Here is a 27041-nt window from a genome sequence, read left to right as displayed (position 1 = left end):
AAGTTAGGCACCTAAATCCATTTTAAGATATCTAAATAGGTGGTCTGATTTTCAGAGGTGCTGTGCACTCGCAGCGCTGGTTGAAGTCAGTGGGACCTGCAGGTGCTCGGTGTACCAAACCACAGCTATTACATAGGCACGTTGTTGTTGGAAGAGATGAACTGGAGACCTTCACTGCTCAAGTTGCAGGAAAACTCCTTTAGCTTTGAGTAAGTAGTAGTAGGCTTTTGAAGTCACTGGATTCAGCCACGAGAGGGAGACATGATCACATGCGTTCATGACATAGTTTACTGACGTGCTTCAGCAGCTGCCAGTGACTTCAGTAGAACTTTTGGGTACTCGTCGCCTCTGAAAATTAATGTAGGTGCCTAAATATGCATTTTAGAGCCTAACTGAAGCCACCGAGTTTGAAAACTTTGGCCTGGGTACGTTCTGCGTTTCTCTGGAGCCTCCAGTATGGGCCGTGACTGGAAGCAGAAAAGTTATAGTAGTCCAGTAGTCAGGATTTGTAGCACTGAAGCAAGCTGCTTTGAACTATTGATTTTTATTTTGTTACAGCAAAAGATATAAATCTTTTTCATGACATTGTCCTTTACTGTGCCCTAAATTTCTTCCTTTTGGGCAGTTGTTCAAGATACTTCTGTGAGCGTTTAGGTCACAGCCATTAAAAAAAAAATTCAGTTGAACCGAAGAGGAAAAGCCTGTGGTGCAGGCGGCTGTGATGTCTGGACCTTAGGGGTTTATGGGAACCTTTTCCGTTTTCTGGCTGATCCTTTAGGGCCCAGTTGTTCAAGGTGTTACCGGGTGCCCCAGATGTGCTGAGGGCCCTTACCTCCCATTGGAGCAGTTGGAGCGTAATTCTGATGTCATTAAAGACAATGCCATTGTCTAATCCAGGGGACCACACCGCCAGCCCTCTGCCCTGATCCCTACACCCCCCCCACACACACCAGCCCTCTGCCCTGACCCCTGCACCCCCCCACACACCCAGCCCTCTGCCCTGACCCCTGCACCCCCTCACACACACCCAGCCTCCTGCCCTGACCCCTGCACCCCCCATGACCCCAGCCCTAACTCCAGCACCCCACACACATACCCAGCCCCCCATGCCCTGACTCCTGCACCCTCCTCACACGCCCCCAGCCCTCTGCCCTGACTCCTGCACCCCCCACACATACCCAGCCCTCTGCCCTGACCCCTGCACCCCCCACACATACCCAGCCTCCTGCCCTGACTCCTGCACCCCCCCACACACCAGCCCTCTGCCCTGACCCCTGCACCCCCCCACACACCCAGCCCTCTGCCCTGACCCCTGCACCCCCTCACACACACCCAGCCTCCTGCCCTGACCCCTGCACCCCCCATGACCCCAGCCCTAACTCCAGCACCCCACACACATACCCAGCCCCCCATGCCCTGACTCCTGCACCCTCCTCACACGCCCCCAGCCCTCTGCCCTGACTCCTGCACCCCCCACACATACCCAGCCCTCTGCCCTGACCCCTGCACCCCCCACACATACCCAGCCTCCTGCCCTGACTCCTGCACCCCCCACACATACCCAGCCTCCTGCCCTGACTCCTGCACCCCCCCACACACCCAGCCCTCTGCCCTGACCCCTGCACCCCCTCACACACACCCAGCCTCCTGCCCTGACCCCTGCACCCCCCATGACCCCAGCCCTAACTCCAGCACCCCACACACATACCCAGCCCCCCCATGCCCTGACTCCTGCACCCTCCTCACACGCCCCCAGCCCTCTGCCCTGACTCCTGCACCCTCCTCACACACACCCAGCCTCCTGCCCTGACCCCTGCACCCCCCATGACCCCAGCCCTAACTCCAGCACCCCACACACATACCCAGCCCCCCCATGCCCTGACTCCTGCACCCTCCTCACACGCCCCCAGCCCTCTGCCCTGACTCCTGCACCCTCCTCACACGCCCCCAGCCCCCTGCCCTGACTCCTGCACCCCTCACACGTACCCAGCCTCCCACATCCCATGCCCTGACTCCTGCACCCTCCTCACACACCACCAGCCCCCTGCCCTGACTCCTGCACCCCCCACACATACCCAGCCTCCTGCCCTGACTCCTGCACCCTCCTCACACGCCCCCAGCCCTCTGCCCTGACTCCTGCACCCTCCTCACACACCACCAGCCCCCTGCCCTGACCCCTGCACCCCCTCACACACACCCAGCCTCCTGCCCTGACTCCTGCACCCCTCACACGTACCCAGCCTCCCACACCCCATGCCCTGACTCTTGCACACCCCACATTCTCACCCCCACCCTGAGCACCAAACGGGAGCTCCTGCACCACCACCATCACATTCCTACCTGCACCCCTCGCACCAAATGGGAGCTGCCCAGGTAAGCACTCCACACCCAAACCTCCTGCCCCAACCCTGAGCCCCCTCCCTCATTCTAGCTCCTGGCCAGACCCTGCACCCCAACCCCCAGCCTGCTTCTTCACCCCCAGCCCTGTGCTCAGTGCACTCCCACCCTCAGCTCAGTGCAGAGAGAGAGGAAGGAATGGGCTAGAACCAGGGAGAAGGTAGGTACCCACTCTATGTGGGCAGGGCTGGGATCCCAGACTGACAGCGAGCTGAGTGGCACCGGGCTGAGCCGCTCAGCCCACTGCCAGTCTGGGGTCCTGGCCACCGGCCCCGCTTAGCCTGCTGCCGGCCCAGGTGAACAGAACCCCAGGCTGGCAGCAGGCTGAGCTGGCCGGCAGCGTAAGATCAGCATTTTAATTTAATTTTAAATGAAGCTTCTTAAACATTTTGAAAACCTTGTTTACTTTACATACGACAATAGTTTAGTTATATAATATATAGACTTATAGAGAGAGACCGTCTAAAAAACGTTAAAATGTATTACTGGCACGCAAAACCTTAAATTAAAGTGAATAAATGAAGACTTGGCACACCACTTCTGAAAGGTTGCCAACCCCTGGTCTAAACTATGGGAGGAGGGGTTATACCACACTCATTACTGTAATTTGCAACATTTTATAATCTTCGTTATGCCTTGTCTAAACTTGTGGTGGCATGGAGAGTACCGGCACTACGAGTCACAGTGAAAGCAGGCCGCGTCCATATTGTAACTGCTGTATGTAGCTACACATGGCAGTGAAAGGCTGCAGTGGAAAGGGAGCTGTGAGGGGAAAGCTCTGGCAGCTCCCTACTGGCACCGGAGGAATCTTTCCCTGCTGGTGGAGCCTTTTGCTGAATTGTGAAAGGCTCCAGCAGCAGAGAGGCAGTGGGACACTGTGCTGCTAAAAATAGCAGGGCAGATGTGGAAGGCACTGCTTGAGCATGTAGTGGGCTATGCAGGGTAAATACTGTAGCGCCATGGGCGGTGGGTATAACAGACCAGGGGAGGTTCTGTTTCTCCTGACGCTGCTGCTGGCCACCAGCTTGCGGGTTTGGCAGGGGACCTTTTTGCTTTGTTATGCCCCATGCAGGTTCCGGGGTGGCTGAGGAGGCAGTATGTGCTATTCAGCTTCCTGGGTTCATCAGTCATCTCCCTGGACTCCAGAGAGATTATTGATGAATCCAGGAAGCTGAGTAGCAGATACCGCCTCCTCAGCCGCCCCGGAACCTGCGCGGGGTATATCAAAAGCTCAGGTTCTTCTTTGGGAAGAGATGCTGTGGCTTTTCATGGGCGGCTTGGGGTCTGGGGAGGGATGGGGAGGTATAGCTATGGCTGGCCTGGGGTTCCTCCAGGCAAGTAGGGGTGTGGCGGGGTCAGGGCTCCTCTGGGCAGGTGGAGGGGACTCAGGGCTTCGGCCAACCTGGGGCTCCTCCGGCCAAGGGGTGGGGTGCTCGGGGCTCCTCTGGGTGGGGGGGGCTTGTTGCTTTGGCCACGGTGGGGGCAGGGAATCTCGGGGCTCTGGTTCAGGAGCAGGCCGTGTGGGTGGAAGGGGCGAAGCCGGGGGCTAGCCTCCCCAAAGGGGGGCTCCACCCGCCACCCATGCGTAGCATTGAGGTGTGTTGCGGGTCACGCTGTCTGGAGTGGCTCACAACCATGAGTGCTGACCTCAGAACAGACTGTCAAGAAGCAGGGGAGAGACTCCAAGCTGACTGTATGTTCTATAATTAGATTTCACCAACCTAGTAGCAAGTGTGAACTCCTGACGCACTATACCAGGGAGTCACAGACAGTCCCCTTGGGCATTCCAGTTTCTTTTGCCACCCAGGAAAGCTGAGTTTAGTGATACATTGTGACTTTACCAAAGATCACAACAATACTGAGATTACTCTCAGTCACCAAGGACCAGTCACTTACTCCAGATCAATCTGCACCTTAGATCTCACACCAAAGACAACACTTGTAGCCAGTCCTATAGTAAACTATCTAAGGATTTATTAACTAAGAAAAATTAGACTTATTACAAGGTTAAAGCAAGCAACATAAATACACAACTGAGTTACAGTCTATGGTTCCAAAAGGTGACAGAGTTGTAGAAATCTGTAAGAGTTTAATGTCTTTTAGGGCTAATCCAGTTTCATCCTTGGATCTCTGCTTCTATGTCAGAGCTCCAGCCATAGGCACCAACTTCTGCTGGCACCAGTGGCTGCTCAACCCCCTCTGCCCCTGGCGCCACCCTGACTCCACCCCTGCCCTGCCCCCTCCCACCCCGCCCCCATTCCAATCCCTTCCCCAAAGTCCCCGCCCCAACTCTGCCCCCCTCTTGCCCCTATTGGTCTCCTTCCCTAAATCCCCAGCCCCGCCTCTTCCCCACCTCCTCCCCTGAGCATTCCACGTTCCTCCCCCCTCCCTCGCAGAGCTTGTTACGCCACGAAACAGCTGTTTCACGGCAGAAAGCGCTGGGAGCTAGGGGGAGAAGCAGGGACGCGGCGTGCTCAGGGGAGGAGGCAGAGATGAGGTGAGGGGAGGTGAGGCAGGGGGCGGGGAGGGGAGCTTGGCTGCCAATGGGTGCAGAGCACCCACCAATTTTTCCCTGTGGGTGCTCCAGCCCCGGAGCACCCACGGCGTCGGCGCCTATGGCTCCAGCCCTCTGAGAGTCCAAACAGCAAAAAAGATGAAAAATTTTCCTGTTAGATATTTTTCTTTTCTTTTTCCAGAATTCAAGCTGATGGGATGAGCCCTTTTGCAAGTAGTTTCTTCATAGGTGTCCAGGGGCAATTAATAGCGTCTGTATCGTGATGTCCCACAATGGCCTGTTTAGTTTTGATAGGCCTTTTCGATGAGCAGCAGATATCCCTTCTGACTGAGTTCACAGTTTTAGAGCAAACATTTTTTACAGTTACAAAACAAAAACTTAAATATTACCTTGCAGCAGGTGATAAAGAAATTATAAGTGAAATTAATGCATGCAGCAACTTACAAACATTTCATAAAGACTAAACACATTGTTATAAGTCCAATACCCATCTTAACTATACTGCCTTACGTGAAACAGACTGGTTCCCAGCAGTGAATTTGTCAGTGCTTGGCTGAGGCCTAAAGCCTTTGCAAGAGCTGGCACCTGGTCTGCCAGCGTCATATAGGGCCCTCTACCCTGTTCCCCTAAGCCCTGCCTCACCATCTACACTGCATGTCAGCGAGGTATGCAGTGTGTGTTGTGTACTCTACAACTCGCATACATAGCTAAAGTGAGGTCTGTGTAGAGAGCGGGGAGCAGAATTAGGTATAATGGGAACTGAGGAGACGCTGCATCTATCTGGAAGTGGTGGATGAGGGTGGAGTGGGAGCAGGGCTGGTGGATCCACTTCGCAGGCCGAGGATGCTACTGCAGCCCTGAAGCTGAGCCATGCTGCTTCATGGCCGGATGAGGATCCATCCCCTCCACTCTGCTTGGCACGTTGAGCTTGGTAAAGGATGGGACGGATGTGGCTATTGCTCCAACTCCACTAAGTTCCATGATGTTGCACCGGTATAACCAAGGGCAGAATCTGGCCTTAGAACATTAGGCATTTTACTGTAATATTAATGTGATGGTGCTTTCTGCTACCTCCCGGGGACACACACACACCTTGACCTTCAGTCTAAGTGTTCATTTAGCTCAGGGGTAGGGTTACTACTCCCTCTATATGATCTGTTATGTCTCTTAGTTTTGGTTTGCTTTGTCCTACTGAGTTTTCTCTCTCTCCTGTTTTCTTTTTTTCTCTTTACACAGTATTTTACCTACAGTGTCTTACTGAGTCTCCTGGCCTGCTCTGTGTTCCTTCAGATCAGCTGCATTGGGAAACTGATCCTAATGTTGATCATCGAATTCATATACGTTCTCATTGTGGAGGTGCCAGGGGTGAACCTCTTTGACAATGCAGATCTTCTAGTTGCAGCCAACACTGTGTAAGTGGATTTCACTTTCAAAATGTCTTCCTCCATCATATTGGCTCCCAATGATGCCTCCATATCACTCGGAAGACTGGGTTTCTGAGTCTACAGTGCGTAAACTGTGGAACTGCAGTACTGAGGTGTAAGTCACAACAAATTAAGGCTCCATCATTGTTCCTATTTTCCGTGCCATCTCACAGGCCTCTACACCTTAGAAATCTTCTCCTGAAGATTAAACCTGGTTGTCAGGTTTTCGGTAACGATCAAATATTACTGGCAAAACGTAATTGGAATGAGTGTGGATTTTTTTTTTCTTAACATAGAGGCTGTGAGCTGTTCTGATTTCTAGCATAAGACTCTTCAACACTGTCAAGACAGAAGTGGCTACTTCAAAAATAAAAATACCAACAGAGTCTGAATGGCTCAGAGAGTTGGGGCTCATCAAATGAACAGTTAGCGTACTGCAGGCTGGGCCGTAAAGCTACCTCGCATTACTGTGCTGCGTACTAACTGTCCATGTGAACCTTGGTACCGCGCACTAGGAGTTTCAGTGGTCTCAGAGATACCCAGCTTTGAAATGAGAGTAGGTCACTAGGGAACTTCTAGTGTGGGGCAGAAGGGTACACGTGAACCATTAGTGCTTGGCAGGCTAGTACGAGGTAGATTTACACTCCAGCCTACCATGCACTAACTATTCCTGTAGGCAAGCCCTTGGTAATGAAATACTGGGGTGCTGGGTTTCACCTCTGGGTTGTTGCTTCAAATCCAGCCCAGGTTAGTAGTGACTCAAAATCGCTATCTGATGTCTACCTGGTGATGTCCGCCCTGTTCCTAATGTCCACATCTCAAAAGCCAACAGTGACATTAACTCTCAATCTCTGCAAATAGGCCAAGGACTAAGTGGGAATGAAAGCTATCCTTTTATCTATAGAGGTGCATTGGTCCCTCAAGGTCAGGGTTTTGAAGCACAGTGTGAGGGAAGCTTGCACTAATGCTGCTGAACAAACCTCCTTCCACTGATGATGGAATCTCCTCAAGATGTTGGGGAGGGTGGGCGTGTGCGCGTGTGCGCACACACTCACACACACTCTCCTCCTGAGTTGCCCACCACATATTCCATTGTTTTCTTACATGTTCATCTGTCCTAATTTCACATCATTTGAGATGGAGACAACTGCTCCACATGGATGGTTTCATGTCCTTTCTGGTGTCCATTGATTCTTTCGAGCTGGGCATGCTCAATTTTCATAACACTCAAAACCACTTTTATTAGTATTATTATGTGTCCAATAATAATTTATGATTTTATAGGTTATCCTTTAAATTTACAATGGAATCATTGCAAATAGTTTGTTAGCATAAGCAAACAAAATTGTGCAGGAAGCCAAGTGGCACTAGTATCGCTTCTTTGCCATATTCATTGTCAGTAGTTTTGATGCAATTAATCTCTTTTGGGGGTTTTATTTTCTTCTTTTAGGAGAAAATTTATCCCTAAATAGCTTTGCCTGTTTGAAGAAATAACATAGAAACATAATTTGGAGAAAAAAAGCATTTTATACCCCCAAAAGGCATCACATTCTTGCTAAACCTAGCGTTCTGCAAGATTACAGCACTTAAAAGCGTAATTTACATCACTCCGCAATCAAAATGTCAGTAATAAGGTGGAGGAAATCAGCAGTTTTTCCCAGAAAGAAATTTCTGTGCTGCTGTATTCTCATTAAATTATTTTTGTTTCCACTAAAAGCTCCATTAGCAGCTAACACCACAAAGCATAGCAATCCATTTGTGTCTTATGGGAGATGGGTAGTCAGTGTACAACATACAATCTAGAGATGTACCACCACGTCCAGCTGACATAAAAAACACAGCCTCATGATACTTTAATTGGACTCCTGATGTAGTTATATAATTACTGTCTATTCTGCAGGCTTTAGAATACATTCACTCATTAGGAACTATACAGATGTCACTTTGTACTTCTGGGTACAAACCATCCCACCATGCAAGCAACTGAAGACTGATAGTAATGCACTGGAAATCACTAGACATGACTACAATGACACACCAGCATCCTGACACTTGAAGTATAACTACAAGAGCAAAGCTAGTGTTACGTAAAACTCATCTGCCATGCAGGAGAGAAAATTAACTTCATAGACTCATAGCTTTTAAGGCCAAAAGGCATCGTTATGATAATCCAATCTGACCTCCTGCATAACATAGGCCAGAAAACTTCACCCAGTAATTTTGCATCAAGCCCACAGCTTCTGCTTGAGCTATAAGCATATCTTTTAGAACAACATCCAGTCTTGAGATGGAATGTACATCATGTTCCTAGGTAAGTTGCACCAAGGTAGATTTACTGATTTATTGATTAGCCTCAATTTTGAAATTTTCATTTTAGGTTTATTCTGGATTGGCTAGCTTCAGCTTCCACCCATTGGATCTTGTTATGCCTTTTTCTACTAGACCGGGGTGGGCAAACTTTTTGGCCCGAGGGCCACATCGGGGTTTCCAAACTGTATGGAGGGCCGGGAAGGGAAGGCTGTGCCTCCCCAAACAGCCTGACATCCGCCACTTCCAGCCCCGAATGCCCCCATCAGAACCCTGACCCATCCAACCCCCCTGCTTCTTGTCCCCTGACTGCCCCTCCTGGGACCCCACCCCCTATCCAACGCCCCGTTTCCCATCCCCTGACACACACCCCCAGAACCTCTGCCACATCCAACCTCCCCCTAACCACCCCCTGGAACCCCACCCCCCTGCTCCCTGTCCCCTGACTGTCCCAACCCCTATCTACACCCCCGCCCCCTAACAGCCCCCCCGGGACTCCCACACCTATCCAACTGCTACCTGTCCCCTGACTGCCCCCCAAAACCTCCACCCCATCCAACCCCCTCGCTCCCCACCCCCTTACCATGCCGCCTGGCCGGAGCCAGCCCTGCTGCCCAAGCTGCTCAACAGGAGTGGCGGGCCAAAGTGCGGCACACTGAGGCACTGGGGGAGGGGCCGGGGGCTAGCCTCCCTGGCTGGGAACTTAGGGGCCAGGCAGGACGGTCCCATGGACCGGATGTGGCCTGCATGCCGTAGTTTGCCCACCTCTGTGCTAGACTAAAGATCCATCTACTATCAGAAATCTCTTCCCCATGTAGGTACTTGTAGACATGATCACGTTAGCTCTTAACCTCCTCTTGGATAAACTAGATTAAGCTTCTTCAGCCTTTCATTATAAGATTTTGAACTGTACTTGTAGCTCTTTGCAGAACACTTTCCATTTATCAACATATTTTTCGAAGTATGGACACCAGAATTGGATGCAGTATTCCAGTAATGGTCTCACTAATGCCGTACGCGAAGGTAAAACCACCTCTGTACTCCCACTTGATATTCCTGTGTTTATTCATGCAAGGATTGCATTTGCTGACTAGCTACAGCATTACACTGGAAGCTCATGTTCAGCTGATTATATGGCGTAACCCCTCAGTCCTTCTCAGAGTCACTGCATACCAAGATTCAGTCCCGCATCTTGTAAGTGTGAACGATGTTCTTTGTTCTTAGATGTACGATCTCACATTTTGCTGTGTTCAAAATGCATGTTCAGGGCTGGTTCAGCAGGGCGGTTGTCCTGGGCACCAGCTTTCAGGGGCCATGACTTTTTTTTCCCCCCTCCTCCACTGGTTGGCTGGCCATTTTTTTATTTTCTCTGCCGCTTTTGGGGGGCAGGGGGCTGAAATTGTTTGGTTGGCAAAATGCCTAGGGCTGCTCCTACACATGTTGCCCAAAGAAGCGCATCTATCAAACGATCCTGCTTGGTCTGTATTACCTACTTGTTCCCATGATTAATTACCACTCCAACAATTTTTGTGTTATCTGCATACTTCACTTGCAATGACTTAATGTTTTCTGCAGATCATTGCTAAAAATATTGAATAGCATGAGGCCAAGAATAGTCCCTCTGAAAGTCCACTAGAAACACCCCCTCCTTCTTACAGTAGGAGTAGTGGAGGCAAACAACCGAACTAATTTTAAGATGGAGCTTGATAAGTTTATTAACAGGATTACTTGATGGTGTTTTCTGCACTAGCAGGGGACTGGGCTCAGTGACCAAGGAGGTCTCTTCCAGTCCTATGACTTATATTCCTGTGGATAATGATTCCTCATTTACAGTTACTTTTTGTGATCAGTCAGTGAACCAGTTTTTAATCCATCTAATATGGGCTACATTGATTTGGTATAGTGCTTACTCTTTTATCAGAATGTTATGTGAAAAATCACCTTTACAACCCAAACTTTGTAATCGCATCAAAAAACAGCATCAAGTTTGTTTGACATGGCCTATGTTCCATCAAACCATGTTGACTGTCTTTCATTAAACTACCATTTTTTATTTCTTTACCAGTTGCATCCCATATTAGCCTTTCCATGATTTTGCTTGAGACTGATGTCAGACTAACCAGTCTAGTTGCCCAGGTCGTCCCATTTACTTGTTTTAAATAATGGCTCAACATTCGCTTTTTTCCATTAAAAAAAAATCTGGAGCTCCCCCAGTTTTCCCAGACTTGTTTGTGATGGTTTCTTTTTGTGTCTAGGATTGTGAGTCACCTGATTATCCCCCTTCCTCAGCCAGAGAAAGACTTGCTGGTGCTAAACTGGGTGTCAGCTCCCTGACACACTCACTCTCTTAGTCACTCGAAGAGTCTCCTCAGGGCTCTGCCATCTTACCTTTGCTTGCAGGTTAACACTTGGTGTACTTCAGTCCCTGAGCTCCTCTTCTGAAGTGTCTCCTGGTGGTGTCCAGCCCATGTCACTGGACACTCACAGTAACTATTCCCAAGGGAACAGTATACACACAGCTTCACTGACCAGGTCCCCAACTTAGGATCAGGTCCTTTATAACACCACAGCATGGAGATATAGTGAAACAATCATACCTTTATCATCAAAGATTAAGATACTGGGTAAGGTTAATGGAAACAGGAATGGTTACATATGAAATAAAAAGTATAACACGCTCCTTGGTGTCTAAACTTAACTTTAACAGGCTAAAATCCTTGTCTAAAATCACCTAAACCTTTCTCCCAGCATCATCAACCCACATGGCTGGATCCACTGTTCATGGGTCCAAAAGCCCTGTCCTTTGTGTGCCCTCCGTGATGGACCAAGACGTGTCCTTTTCCCTTCCTCTTATTTTCCCCCAAAGTTAGTGATTTTGTCCCCAGCATCAGTAAAACCCTCTAGGGGCAGGTCTACGCTGAAAACTTACATAGGCATAGCTATATCTCTCAGGGCTGTGAAAACTCGACAACCCTGAGAGAGAAATCTATGATGCCAGCCAAACCTCCAGTGTAGACAGCATCATGCTGACAGACAGATTCTTCCATCAGCCTAGCTACCTGCCTCTTGGGGAGGTGGATTAACTATAGCGATGGGAGAACCTCTCTACACTGATGTGCTAGTGGAGTGGTTTAAGTGGAGACAAAGCCTGTTTTTTCTCTGGTGCCTGCTGCCTTCATGCTGACTTCACATCTCTGTTCTTTATTAGCATTCAGTTCTAATCAGTGAAGAGAGGCCTGTTGTGAAACAATACAAGGCTTTATTTATATGTAAATTAGCTAGCTGTCCAAACACCCCTGTGCTGAGAGAGAACCTGTCCCTACTGGTGACTCATACCTTTGATACAGACGCTCAGGATATATTTTCTGTACATAACTTTTTAAATATCATCAGTACATACATTTCACATTGATATTAATGACACCACCTTTCATTTGATACCTAACAAGACACTATGTGGGAATAATTTACTGCAAAAGCAGTGTGTTAGGTGTAGTGAGTTTATCAGGCCTATTAGGAGTTGCTGACACAGATCAGTGAGCACTTGGCCAGCAGGCACCAATGGGCCTCTGTGCCACATTGTTACAAACTAATAGGGATGACTGAGTGAGCTTGGCCAAATCTTTCAATACTTACTGAATGCCAGTGTTCCTGAGAACCCCAGCCGTCAGGCCGACCAAGCACTTACGTGTATATATTGCACCCATATAATACATGCTTTCTTGCTGAATCTTTTGTCAAAGGACATTCCTGAAATTTCAAGCTCAGGTAAGAAGTCTTCCCATGTGGTCATCTCCCCCACACACCCCACTTAACTCGTCCTACTTTGCTATGCCAATCCTCTATTAGTACGAGGTTCCTAAGTCACCTTATGCCTGTGATGTGAATTAGAGCAGCTGAAGAGCTACTTTCACTTACACCCGGGGCAGATATTGCAGGATCTGGGAGTCACACAACGAGCACCCTGATGGCCTCTTCCGTCTCTCACCACGACTATCCTGTGTCAGGTAGATCCTCGCCACAGGGGAGAATCAACCCCCATATATATCCACTGCCCTCAGATGGGAAATACACTAACCTGGTTGAATAGTACATTTTTCTGCTGTTCCAATCGGTGCAAACGCTGTAAAATATTCCTGCCACAAAACATGAGTCTCCCTCAACCTATTAATAGAAAGAAATCATTTGCGGCAGCAGGCTTTTTTTGTTCACCAGGGCTTTATTATAAATCACCGTTTCCCTATCCCTATGATTTACAGCCAAGGTTAGTGCCTACAGTTTAGATCAGGCATAGCAATCTCCAAAGCTCCTGAATTGTGTACGCTGATACATACAGCCTGGACCCTGTGTATTGCTGGTGTAGCAGAGTAAAGTGGCTAAGAAGTCTGATATGAATAGTGTGCAAGATAAAGATGTATTTATAAATCAAAATGAGAGGGATCCCTGGTCTCAATACAGCAGAAAATCTTCTGTAAGAAATAAGATTAGGGAACCAAATGTTTTTTCACTATGCTTCTTGGGTTTTGGTGGATTCGATCTCTAATTCTACAGCGATAAGTCAAATAGTCTTCTTAGTTCACGTCTACACTTATAAGTTAGGTTGAACCAGCTACGTCACTCAAGGGTGTGAAAAATCCACGCTCCCTGAGCGATATATTTGCCAATCTAATCCCTGGTGGGAAGAATTCTTCTGCCGACATAGCTACTGCCTGTCAGGGAGGTGGATTAACTACAGTGATGGGAGAAAATCTGTTGTTGTAGCGAGTGTCTACACTGAAGCGTTTGATAGTGGTTTAAGTGTAGACATAGCTTTAGTCTCAGTATAACAAAAATTGCACAATAGTTTAGCACAAAGTATTCAGGGATATTGTAAGGTCTCAGGGTAAGGTTATGTCCTCTGATTTGCCTGTAAAGCACAATGCACACCAATGGCACCATAATAATAATCATTGATTTATTTCTGTGTAAACAGTTAAAAAAGCAAAGATACTTATATAGGGTGCTCGACACTGAACACTCAATTCATACTACAGCCTAGCCCCAGCAACATGAAACAAACAATCAGACAGGAACTTGCGAGGCAGCTACTCTCAAAAAAGTGCCTTGCCACCCCTTCTTTGTAAGAGGAGCATACCCTCCGCCCTCTCCAACAACTCTGTTAAATGAATGTCTCTTGCAGCATACCCAGCACAGTACTAGTAATGCAAACTGGTATCTAAAGTGACCCTTAAAGTTTACTTCAGTGTTTCTCAACCTATTTACCAATGTGGGCCGCATATGCAGCTCTCTCTCTGTTATGTGGGCTACATCCACACAATATATGTACTACCTGTATATGGGCCTGAGGATGTCACATGGGCCACAGCTGTCTGCTGATTGGGCCGCAAGCGGCCTGCGGGCCACAGGTTGAGAACCGCTGGTTTACTTAAAAGAAGTCCCTTCTCCTGCTAATATTCATCTGTATAGTGCTGCGAGGGCACTTTCACTAATGTTATAACACGGTTCAGCGTTGGTAACTGAATGCCTTGCAGGATGGGGTGGGCAGTGCTAATGTGCTTTTAAGGATCCAGAGATATCATACCATACGGCATGTCATGTATAGCAATCACAGGCATTCCTGCCCAAAGTATTCAGAGTCTATTTGAAAATGCAATGAGTGTGTATGACAAATAGAAGGCGGACTGGGGGGAGCACGAGGGTAACAACTATACAATTATGCCGTTAACAACAGTGTGCTTATTCCTGAACCCGTGATGTCAACAGAAGGTTGCCTCCAACTTCAGTGAGTGCAAGACCAAGCCCAACTAGATCATGCCACCACATTGTCGCTACAGCGCAAATTGGTGATTTCTGTTACAACACACTGAAATTTGCAATAATGACAATCATTAAGTAAATTACCATTATTATTATTATAAGCTCCTTTTTAATATTAAAGAATTCATGAATTGGGAAGATGGATCCGGTAGTTCAGAAATGTTCTGAAACATGCACAGGCTTTTGCCAAGTGCCTTCCATTGGATTTTAAATCCTGGATGGTCTTCTGAAAATCAACTTTCCCACTGATCTTTACACATAATGTATGTTTAATTCACACTATCACTTCAAGAGAAATTAATGTAATAGCATCATTCTTCACCTTTCAATGTAACTACTGGCCAGTAATGAAAGACTGTTTAAAAGGATTGTAGCGCCACCCAGTGTTAAAACTGCAGGACTGTAAAGTCCTCAGTGATGTCAAAAAGACTTTTGTGTTACTCCTGAAGAGATCAAACCAAAATATTCACCTTAAATATGTCTGATTTTTTTCCAGTGAGTTCTCTAATGCAACATCAACATGGTGAGTTTCTTTTTTTCACATTTCATGTCCAAAATTGCCTTTTAAAATGTTCACAAAAATGTAGTAGCAGCATGTTTGAGTCACAGATAGCAAGGCTTCTGCTAGTTCTTGTCATTGCTCCTATGAGCTGGCACAATAAAGTATAGATACTTCAAAGGTGCTGAATAGTGACCAGGCATGTATGCTTGTTCTTGGGGTGTATTCTGAAAGGGATGATGCCAACTAGCTACTGGTCCAGATTGTAGATTTTGTTTTTTTAAAAAAGATTGAAGGTTTTACTTTAATAAATGTTTTCATAATTTTAAATTCAAAAGGGATTTTGGGGGCGGGGGGGGGGGGGAAGAGATTTTAAAATTTCCATAAAGTGTAACTTTTGAATAATTGTAAATGAAAGAGAGAGAGAGAGATTGACTAGCTATTAACCACACACACCTTGAAACTAAGCAGTCTAGTTTCACTGTCCAAGCCTAATGGGGAAGGGAAAAAAGCATAAATGGTGCTAAGTAAACAAGATTTTTAAAGTTATTTCAGTTTTACCGAGTATAGTGTTGTGTTAGTGGCTTTTTAGAAATGGCTTTTATATTGACAATGTTCCTTTAAGAAGTTTAATCTAATCGCCAGTTTCAGATGTCATATTTGAAACCAATTATCAACTGCAAAGGTTGCAAGCGACCACAAGCATTGTTCAAATGGCGAGTCAGGAAAATTCCCTCCACTGCTCTTGCAAAACAAACATTAGGTTGCACAATCGTGCCTTCAAGAGAGAGATGGAGCTTACAGTTACAGCTATGTTCTTCCTGGTCAGGAGCAAAGGGCTGAGAATATTCACAGGCTTCTGTCTTCTCCTTGACTCTAGCTCCCAGAAAGTGTCGAGAGTGGCACTGAAGATTGTGACCCCTATCGTCATAACTGTTTTTGTCCTGGCATTATATCTGCATGCCCAGCAGGTGGAATCCACAGCAAGGCTCGACTTCCTTTGGAAACTGCAGGTGGGTGGGTGCTATATGTGTTTGCATAATGCAAAACTATTGCCCTATAGTGACGGACAGTGTGATCAAATGCCCATGAATTAGAGCTGGACATTGCCTACAATCCGACAGACCAATAATGCTCTTCACTTCTGTAGCATCTTTCATTCAAGGGTCTTAAAGCACTTGATGTGCCTTATCTACAGGGATGCTATGATGCTTAATTTATTGGGGTAAGCGTTATCCCCATTTTACAGCTGGCTAAACTGAGGCGTAGGCAGGTTAGACCACTTGCCAAAGGTCACGTAGCAAGGCACCATTTGTTTTCTTTAACCATGCTGCTGAATTCTGAAATCAGAGGCAGGCAGCAGAAAAAGTCTGTACAGCTTTCAGAAGTTATCAGACATCTCTGCTTCTTTTGGACCTTGATCTCTATGTAAACAAACATAGAAACCACCTCTGAAATCTAAGCAGAAACCAAGTTGGGTAGGCTTTAGTTTGCAGCTTTCAGAGATATGGTTATCGGAGTTTGGGTATATTAACATATTTAGATCCTATGAATGTTTTGTGGCTAAATTTTTTAAAAAGGCTGGACAATTTGACAATCCCTAATAACACAGCTGAGCCAGCCAGGATAATAACCAAGGTAAATCCATCAGGGTACAAGATGAATGAATGTTTGAAGGACTCACAGTGGAGTTTTCAACTTCGCTCTCACATAAAGCACTGGAGCTGGCTAGATGCTTTATAGTTTTTTCCCTTTTTCAGTCAAATTCTGGCTGTTAGTGGACTCCTGCTACCAGACTAAATGGATTAATATTCACATAGCAAGATATCACACTAATAATAATAGGATATTTACATAATGCCACATACAGCTTCAAACTTCTGTACAAGCATTAACTAATTAGTGCTCCCTTGACATGTAGGTAAATATTGTTACCTCAAGTTTACAAATGAGGAAACAAAAGAGAGGTGAGGGGACGTGCCCATGGCTGCTCCACGATTCAGAACAGAGCCAAGTTTAGTATTCAGAGTTCCCATCCTGTGCTCAGTCCTTCGATAGTGTTGCTTCTCCAGATGGATCTAAGCATTTTCCATGCAGGAAAGCAGATCTGATTGGCCCTTGTAGATTCCATGTTCCTGTTTTTCGTGTCAGACCTGGAAATATCACATTCCAGAAGTGGCCTTATTTGTATAAATCAGGTTCACAGTGTCAGGAAGCCATCACTGAAGTCCTGGTTTCCAGAGGAGTGAAAGCACACACTACCTGGGACAGCTGTTTGGTGTTGCTGTGAGGAGGGCAGTTCAGTGGTTATTGTGTATTAGCCACACGGTTCACACTTACAGCCTGTACAGATTTCCTTCCTTCCTTTTGTTTTGTGGTTTTTCAGGGGGGTGGGGAGGGAAGAAAGCGATTACCAGATGGTAGCCATGGAAGAGGCACAATATATGCCGGACTGATGCCATTCTCACAGGAGCATCTCCAGTGAAATCAGTGGAGTTCACTGACTGCAAAGCTGGTACTAATTAGGTTTACAAGGAGAACTCAGAAGGATTATCCTTGAAGTCTGAGTCACATAGTGAGCTTATACCAGGGGTCTCAAACACATGGCCTGCGGGCCATATGCGGCCCGCAGGGTTATTTTCTGCAGCCCACCAGCTCCCCGCGGCACCCCCGCCCACCTAGCATTTACCTAAAGCGGCTCTGGCCCAGGGCGCACCGGGGGCAGGGAAGGCTCCCTCCCTGCCTGCCTGCCCTGCCCCTGCGCCACTCCAGGAAGCGACCAGGACCTGGGGGGGAGGGGCGGGGCAGGGGTCTGTGTGTTGCCCTGGCCGCTCCTCCAGGTACCTCCCCCGAAGCTCCCATTGGCCGCGGTTCCCCATTCCCGGCCAATGGGAGCTGCAGGGGAGACACACTGCCCCTCCCCCCCCGGCCGCTTCCTGGAGCAGCAGGTCGGCAGGACAGGCAGGCAGGGAGCCAGCCCTGCCCCACCCCGCGAACCTCTCCTGCAGCCAAACCCCTGCCCTGAGCTCCCTGCTGCACCCCGACCCCCTGCCCTAAGCCCCCTGCTGGACCCCTCCTGCACCTGAGCCTCCTGCTGCACCCCACACCCCTCCTGCACCCTGACTCCCTGCCCTGAGCCCCCTACCCCACCCCACACACCTCTTGCACCCCAACCCCCTGCCCTGAGCCCCCTGCTGCACTCCACACCCCTCCTGCATCCCGACTCCCTGCCCTGAGCCCCCTGACGCACCCCACCTGCCTCCTGCACCCCAACCCCCTGCCCTGAGCCCCCTGCCACACCCTGCACCCCCTGGGAGGGGCGGGGCCTCACAGAAGGGGTGGAGTGGGAGCGGGTCCGGGACAGCGGGGTGTGGTGGTCAGTGATGCGGCCCTCGGGCTAATGTACTAGTCCTCATGTGGCCTTCATGGTCATCTGAGTTTGAGACCCCTGGCTTATACTCTTATTTTATTGTGTCCTCCTCGTCCTATGAAAGTACATCCATCCAAAAGCTTCCATTTCATCTAAATAATATTCCTAAAATCCATGCACGCTGGGCCAATGTTCAGAAACTAACACCCCTCCACAACCCCTTCCAACCCAACCTCCCATCCACTCAAACATACTCCTCCTCCCCTTCTGAAAATACCTGGGAAAGCAGATAGACTTTGCAGACTGACCTGAAGGTCATCTATTCCAGACTCTGGCAGGTCAGCGCAGAGTGGGCTGGGGATTGCACTCCTATGGTGAAGATCTCTCTTATAATACAGTAACTCTGAACAGGTTTGCTGAGAGAGCTATAGACTAGCTTGATTTTGTGTAAGCTCAATTGTAATTACATTTCATGAGCATCCATATGTATTAGCAAACCTCATGCAAACTAAGTTTCCTGGGACAAAGGGTACAATCCTGTGAGGTGCTGATTCTACCTCGGCCCTATTGAAATGATCTCCTCGTGGGAGCTGAGCAGGCTCAAAAACAGGGCAAATGTTTACACCAAGTATGACCATGTTTCTGAAGTGCATTAATATTCTGCTCTCTGGTTCTGTGAGCTCACTTTCAGTTCTCTCTCCTCCCAAGTAGTAACTAGAATGGCCAGCACGATTCTCTTTCTCTTTTCTCAACTAGGCCACTGAAGAGAAAGAGGAAATGGAGGAGCTGCAGGCGTACAATAGACGCCTCCTCCACAACATCTTGCCAAAGGACGTGGCAGCCCATTTCCTGGCACAAGAGCGGCGAAACGATGAGCTGTATTACCAGTCCTGTGAGTGCGTGGCTGTCATGTTTGCCTCCATCAGCAACTTCTCGGAGTTCTACGTGGAGTTAGAGGCAAACAACGAAGGGGTGGAATGTCTGAGGCTCCTCAATGAAATTATTGCAGACTTTGATGAAGTGAGTGAGAGACCATTAATCTTGCTAGTTCTACTGACAGAGCAAACAGAATCAGTTCAACGCTTCCCTCATGAGAAGGAAGTCAACCAGCAATGGGACCAGTCCAGTCCTCAACACACACATTCTCAGTCTTTAACCTGTTTTAGTTTAAGGTCACTTTCTTTTCCTTACCCTCTTCTGCAGCACCAAATAATTGTCCTTCCTTTGTGTATTACATATTGTTACCTGGCTGGAAATTCATGGACTCTGACCACAGAGTCATGGACACGCTTGATACGATTTTTCATACTGGATGTGCCATGCCATACTTTGTTGCTATAAGGATGAGTTAAACAGCATGTATTAGTGTGCATCAAGTCTTATTCAGTAACTTTGGTCTCTTTCTGTGAAACAGATAATAAGTGAGGACCAATTCCGGCAGCTGGAGAAGATCAAAACCATTGGCAGTACGTACATGGCTGCTTCAGGCCTCAATGACTCTACTTATGACAAGGTGGGAAAAACACACATCAAAGCTCTGGCTGACTTTGCCATGAAGTTAATGGACCAAATGAAGTACATTAATGAGCATTCGTTCAACAACTTCCAAATGAAAATAGGTAACGTATTTGGATTGAGGTTACAGAATTAATTTTTATTGATGTTCATTCCAACCTGGCCACTTCATCTAGAGTTAAAAGTGCAGCTTAATTTATATTTAAAAGCTACAAGTTCGCTCATTCCAGTGAATCCGGCCTGTTGGGACAGAGAACTAGTTATGATGCTTTTCTTTGGTGTGTCTGTCCAGTTCTTTGAGGACAAGTGTTCACTTATGGAAACCACCACTAGGATTGGCACTAGTAGGGAAGTGATGTTGGCCGCAGCAAGGCCAAAGATTGAACAGTCACAGAGGCTCATACTGTGTAAAGGTTGAGGCATGCTGGCATCTGGGCAGGACTGGGAATCTTTCATTGTTACTGCCCTGGTACAACTGCTATGTGGACATAGACTTCAGTCTCAAGGCCTGTCATTCTATCACCTGACCTGCACATTACATTTCCTTTTAAAAATAGCGGAAGACATGAGAAGGAAAAGAATGTGACAACCCCCTAAGGTGATATTTAGGCTAAGGAAATCATCAGGACTCTGTATTATCACATAGAAGACTCCGTTCTTCCCTGTGGCATATACTTCTCCCAATCTGCCCACAGCTTTAAAAAACAACATATTGCACAGCTGGAAGGTTTTATTGGTTATTTCTGGATTTAAAAAGGGAAATGCCTAGCCTTGGGACATTCATATATGTGCCTGATGAACAGCCTGCTCCCATGACTCCTGGGTGATGGTGTATAGACAGTGGACCTGAAGCACTGGGGTTTCTTTTCTGTTTCTAGGGTTAAATATTGGTCCTGTGGTAGCCGGGGTAATAGGAGCACGCAAACCTCAATATGACATCTGGGGAAACACAGTCAATGTAGCCAGTCGAATGGACAGTACAGGTGTTCCTGACAGAATTCAGGTGAGTTTTAATTAACATAAAACACAAAATGTATCTTTTATGGGATTTTCAATCTAACCATCTCATTTCATCACTTTATGCCAAACTTTTAGATAGTAGGTTGAGAGAGGTGAACAAGGGGCCTGAGCACAGTATTGGGAGCCTGGAATCCTGAGTTCTGATCCTGACTCATGTGGTCTTGGGACAATTCATTCATTTCCCTATCTTTCAGTTGGGGGTTAGTATGTTGTAGGGATGTTGTGAAGGTTATTATTAAAGCACTGGGGGAAGTAATAGTAGGAGGCAAATTCTGCCCTGACTTACACCCCATTGACTTTATTGTTGAGCCCCATGCAACTAGATAACATGTTAACACAGAACTATAGCCATATCCTACTCCAAAGGACGTTTTGTTGCCACACAACCTCACTGCTAAAGAAAAGCAAGGAGAATCTTAGAGCTATTTTGGTTTACTAGGACTTGCCTCACAAACTTATTTCTGTGGCTACTGTTATCTGTTGTAAGCAGCATTTTCCACAAACTACAATGTCTTTAATTTTCTCTGTCACAATGATGCCCTGTATTCTGTGAGAGTATATATATACTCTTTCTTCAAAACTGTAGAAGGATTTCAGACAGGCATGGCGGTGGGGACATTTCCCTAGAGAAGCAGAGAGAGAGAGTAGTTTTAAGGTTAATGCAATCTTTCTTATTCTAATCAAGCTCCTTGTTCAGTGTTCAAAGAGAGTGAGCTTTCCAGCAATTCATTTCCATTGTCACATGGCACATACAGTCTTGTTTTCTCTTAAACACTATTGTGTATCATCATTCCTCAGTACCATACTGCAGAGGTATAAAAATCATCAATAAGAGTAAATGATGCCAAATCCAAGTGAGGATTTTGTGTTTTTCAGCTAAACTGAGAGTTAACTGGATCACTATTTATTAAAACTTTTCTACCTAAGAATATCTGTGAGCAGTTTTCTCTCTAGTAAAACAGATTAGACTGGTGACTTTCCAGCCCTATGAAGATAAACGTGGAAACATATAAACCCAGAGAACAGAGCATGAGAAAACGTTGTAAGGAACAATTCTGCACTGAGCAGAGTCTGCGGTAGATCAATCTGCAGTGACCATATTTTAATGAGCTGCATTGTGAGCTGATAAATAGATGGGTATGACATATATACAACACAATACTCAAAGGAGAGTTCAGGAAATTATCAGTCACTTTGCCCACACTGATAGTTAACACAATGAGTGCAGTTAGATTTCAGGATCTATCAGGCTGTGGAAAATCAGTGGACTCTTGCCAGAGGATGACTGGATCAGCTTTTCTGTGTACAGATGTCAGGTGCTAGGCCCTAAACTGAAAGGATTTGGGGCTAGCTTTTCAGAAGTAGTTAGGTGTCTAGTTGGATTTTCAGAAAAGAGCCTAAGCAGGCTAGGGGTCTAACTCCCAATGAGTTTGGTGCCTAAACTGCTTCTTTAGGCAACTAAATATATTTGAAAATTTGGCCCCTACCCCTTTGAAAATGTTCTTCTAGGTAACAAATGGTTATATTTGAATGGCAGCTGCCTTAAACTGCAGAATGAAATGGGATAGTGCCTGAACAATCCTTGTTGTCTTTCACCCAATTTGATCACTTAGTGTGTTTCCAGTTTGATTGTTTGTTTGCAGCTTCCTGAGAAATGACATGAGTCGTGTATTATCCATTTAACCTATTTAAGGGTTTACTTCATAGGGGCCACAATTTAAATGAATTTCCAACCTACTTCCCTAACAGCACCCTACTTTCACAGGAACATTGCCAAGCATTGCGCCTGGGTTCTAGATGCAGTAGCTTAGTACTATGACTAAGGATACGAATCTGTCACAGAGGTCACGGATTCCATTACTTCTTCTGGGACAGGGCTGCTGGAGCAGCAGCAGCTGCCAGAACAGGTGGCCAGCGGCCAGCCCCAGGGTTGCCGGAGCAGTAGCCAGCCCTGAAGCAGTGGCCCCCAAAACAACTGGCAGCAGCTGGCTCTGGGACCACTGGAGCAGCAGCCAGGATGGAGGCTGCCAGAACAGCTAACCAGCAGTCAGCCCTGGTGCCACCAAACAGCTGGCCTGTCAGAGCCATGGTTGGGGTTGGGTCAGTCCCCCAGGGGCTGGAGCAGCAATGGTCAGCACCTGCCACAGGAGCTGTGGGGGGGGGCTGGAGCAGCTGCAAGCCTAAGCATTTTTGTTTATTGCCCACAAGCTGTCCATAACTTTTACTAAAAATACCTGTGACAGAATCTTAACCTTAACTATGACTAACCTTTTTCATATTGTGATCTGCACCCCACCTCCTTAATGTAAGCAGATACTGGAGACATGAAATGGGATATTTCCTTTCCCCTCTCTGGGATCATGACCTAGCACTTTACCTGGGTTCTAGAGGCAAGCTTATAACTCTGACTTACCTTTTTCATATTGTGATCCCTTGTAACCTGGCCTCCCCCTCTAGTAAATCAACTTCAGCAGAATAGTGGATCCATGAAATGGAACTGCTAGTAATATTTTCTTCCCAGCCTCTAGAATCATGACCCTCAGCTGGAGAGCAGCTGATGTGTCCAATATGACCTTGAAACTCATTGTTTGCAGCTTGTAGTAGTTACATAACTTGTGCTGGCCACCTTCCTAAAAACTGGTTGATACAAAGAAGAAAATTTTAACAAAACAAAATTAACTGCATGTGCGGATTACATGGCTGAAGAGAGATGGGTAGAGCAAGTTTATCCGTTCTGCTATCACTTCTAATCTATTCTTTCTCTGCAGGTGACCACAGACATGTACCAGGTTTTAGCAGCCAACAGCTATCAGCTGGAATGTCGAGGGGTCGTTAAGGTAAAGGGTAAAGGAGAAATGACCACCTACTTCCTAAACGAAGGGCCACCGCTCAGTTAGCAGCAACCATGGCACAACTTTAAAAATGGTATTTGCATGGAGAAGAATTGCTGTTTAGCTCTGGACCCAAAAAGACAGCGCAGTTGCATTTTTTCATGCAACGACTTTAGAGCATGGTTCTGACAAGCAAATAAACTTTAGCCACATGCCATGCAGTGCAGAAGAAAGAAAACACTGTGGATTAATTCCCAGTGGAGTGCTAAATCGACCAAAGATGCACCTCTATGGAATTCCCAGATAAAAGAAATGAATTGGAGCTTTGAAAATGATGCTGCTGCATAGGACATAAGATATTTAAATATTTATTGAAGCTACACAAAATTTTACTTGGTTGAAGGAATGTATGATTCACTACAAAGCATTATTTTGGAAAGGATTTGCACTCCTATAATGTTTCCGTTCCATACAGTCAACTCTTTCAAGTGTACCCCTGTTCTTTTATTGGCTGTTTGGATAGGCTTTCAAAATTAAAAGTGACACCCACTATTCTACACAAAGGGCCTTTCAGAACAGCATCGGTAATGTTTTTAAGGTTGAAAAAGACACCTTGCCATATAAAACTGTCCCCTTTCCCTTACATGGCTAACAGACTACTCTTCTGAATAGGACTGGTACACCTAAGATCAAGATGAGGAAACATGGCTCTGCAAACATATTTATTAAATGAAAGTCTTCTGTGCTCTTCTTTGGTATATATACACATATATCAGTTTACATGTGAAAGACTAGATGAAAACAAGAGACACTTTAGGGGGAACCCCCCTCAACTTTCTTGTTTTTGTATTTTTTATTTTGTAATATTGAAAACATGGAGATCTAACAGATATACCAAATTCTATATTTTGTAAATTATATATATTAGAAAAAAGTCTGTCCACACCAGCGTGTGGTGGGTTGTGTATATATAACCTGCAGAACTATGTAACATTCCGTGCATTATTCTCTGAATACAGACTTGGCAGTTTTCAGACTAAGAGTAAACAATCAAACAACCCTTGATGAGGTTGCAGGCCGAGTCAGATGCATTTAAGTGAAAATTCAGAAAACCCTACAGAAATCAAGTACAATAATCATTACAAACAACTGTTCATTTCAGGATTCAAGATGCAGCTGGGGGCGATAGAGTGCAGTGAATGGAATTAGGAGGCATGATAAATAACTGAGCTGTTGAGAATATCAGACAAGCATAACAGGGAAGAGCACTAAGCAAATCTTCATCTGAAGGTAGCAAAAACTGTCACACTGGAACAAAAATAAGATCATTTTAACAATTCCTTTAAAATTATTTTCTCACAGCAACTATTAATAGAAGCCTGATAATACAAAAAAGTGTCCAAGAGACTCTAAGTGCCATTTGCCTTTACAAAGAACTATGTACTGCATTGCCAGGTTGACTATCTTGTAGCAGACATTTAATTAAATTAATGATTCACAGCTATTTTAAGAGTTAGATGATTCTATCTTTTTAAAAAGAAGACAGATGGATAATTTGTATGTGGATTCAGGAGATCTTTAGAGTGACACAGATATCATGTTGAACATATCCTCTTACTACCGGGGGCGAGAAGGGGTATATGAATAATTCGCTATGATTTATGTACCTTTTTTAACTTGTAAAAAATAAACCCTTGCTATTTTATTTTTTAAAAAGCATTTTAAAGCCCTATTTTTTATATTCTATGAGGGGAGAGTTTTGATACTGAATTTGGCTATCACTAAAATGACTCATATTTTGACATTCAGTAAAGTTCTTTTCGACTCTTCTCAGGGCAAAAATTACTGTATTAACAACTTAATGATTGCACTATAGTGGTGATTTATAAAATAAGTGTTTCACTTTATTTTTTACAACAAGAGTAAGTTAAAATGCATGGGCCTGTCCTAATTAATTTACTATGTTGCTTAGCATCCAGCCATTTAAACTTGAGCTTAAATGGCACCCCTGTGATCCTTCCTTTTCCCCTTTAATAGGCCACATCCTTGAAAAGTATAGTATATTGACTTCTGTAAAACTGCCAAGTCTGCCCTTGTACTATACTTTTGCTGCTTTGCATTTTCTGATTTGCAAAATACTTTCGTTACATGGCACAATGACCACTCCCTTCCCTTCCCCCTTCTATCCCTTTCTACCACTCAGTGAGTTTCATTATCTTCATGATGTACATTCATATTTAGGTTTGCTTTCTACTTTACTAAAGTCTGTATTCTTAACTTTTGATCAGTCTGCTGCTCCACCTTGCGCAGCTGTGTTGTCAATGATATTTCAAGTCCCCAGTATCTCTGACTGTGATTGTTGACAGTGTGTCATGATCATTTCAAGGGGTATACACACTCTTTATTTTAGCTCCTATAAAAATTGATACCGTTATGATTTCCCATGGAAATTGAAATCTATTTAAGTAATTTAACTATATTAAACACTGTTTCACTGGTAACATGGCTTTGTTCTACGTTTTATTTAAGATCTAGCTGGCTTGTGAAAAGACGTATTTGTGCATTAGATGATAATTATGCACAAATTTTAGATGTTCCATATTTAAATGTAATGTAACTGATGCATTCTGTATAGAAAACCTAGAACTCTAGTTGAATGGAGTTTTGTGACCAATTGCCCAGTCCAGGTTATCTACTGTGAGACTATTTAAGCACAGATCCTCTTATTTGTACTATGAACGCCCCACTATGTGTGTACTGTGTATTGAGGAACTGCCTAAGGTAAATCGGAGCCAATATCAGAAAGCCTGGTTATAGCTGGCATATTTAAATAGATGCTAGTAAATCATCTTACTTTGAAATAGCTACCCTACCTACAATGCTAGAGTTTTGCTGCACATGATTTGTTTGCTTCTACTTTCAAAGTTAGCTTGTGTGACGTACAACACAATTTTAAGGAACAGACTTGTTAACATGCCTAGGCATTAGAAGGATGAGGCACTTCTGTATAAGGGGTCAAGCTATACCTCCTAGCACTGAGAGCAAGGTTGAAGTGCCACATTCTGTTACCACGCTAACTCCCCAGGACAACTGGAAGGGGAACTAGTTCTCTTCAAAACAACACCTAATAGCTAGATTCGCAAAGAGATTTAAGCACGTAGGTGTTTATATCCAACATTTAGGCACCACGGTTGTCCTAACACTGTCCGCGTCTGTATTGCTGCTAGTAGGCATGGGCCGAGCAACACAAGTGCTGATGCTGCCCCACAGCTAATGAGCTTTTTCACTTTAAGTATTTATTGGAGCAAGGCCTTGAACCTGAGGCAACGTCTGAACCACCACTGGT

The 27041-nt window shown here is 45.8% G+C and overlaps 1 protein-coding gene across 2 annotated transcripts in view; it reads left to right on the top strand.

Moving 5' to 3' along the window:
* Nucleotides 1-26196, top strand: part of ADCY5 (adenylate cyclase 5) — a 331144-nt gene extending 304948 nt beyond the window's left edge. For both annotated transcript variants that reach the window (XM_037912014.2, XM_043525548.1), the window contains 7 exons: nt 6149-6324; nt 14957-14983; nt 15840-15972; nt 19086-19349; nt 19744-19948; nt 20723-20847; nt 23633-26196. In XM_037912014.2, the coding sequence (XP_037767942.1) occupies nt 6149-6324; nt 14957-14983; nt 15840-15972; nt 19086-19349; nt 19744-19948; nt 20723-20847; nt 23633-23761 (1059 nt within the window). In that variant the 3' untranslated portion in view covers nt 23762-26196. The remainder of the gene's footprint in view (nt 1-6148; nt 6325-14956; nt 14984-15839; nt 15973-19085; nt 19350-19743; nt 19949-20722; nt 20848-23632) is intronic.
* Nucleotides 26197-27041: the final 845 nt, after the last annotated feature.

Source organism: Chelonia mydas, chromosome 11 (genome assembly GCF_015237465.2).
Source record: "Chelonia mydas isolate rCheMyd1 chromosome 11, rCheMyd1.pri.v2, whole genome shotgun sequence".
Taxonomy (NCBI): Eukaryota; Metazoa; Chordata; order Testudines; family Cheloniidae; genus Chelonia; species Chelonia mydas.
The sequence above is the reverse complement of the archived record's forward strand: the minus strand, read 5'-3'. Positions and strand labels throughout refer to the sequence as shown.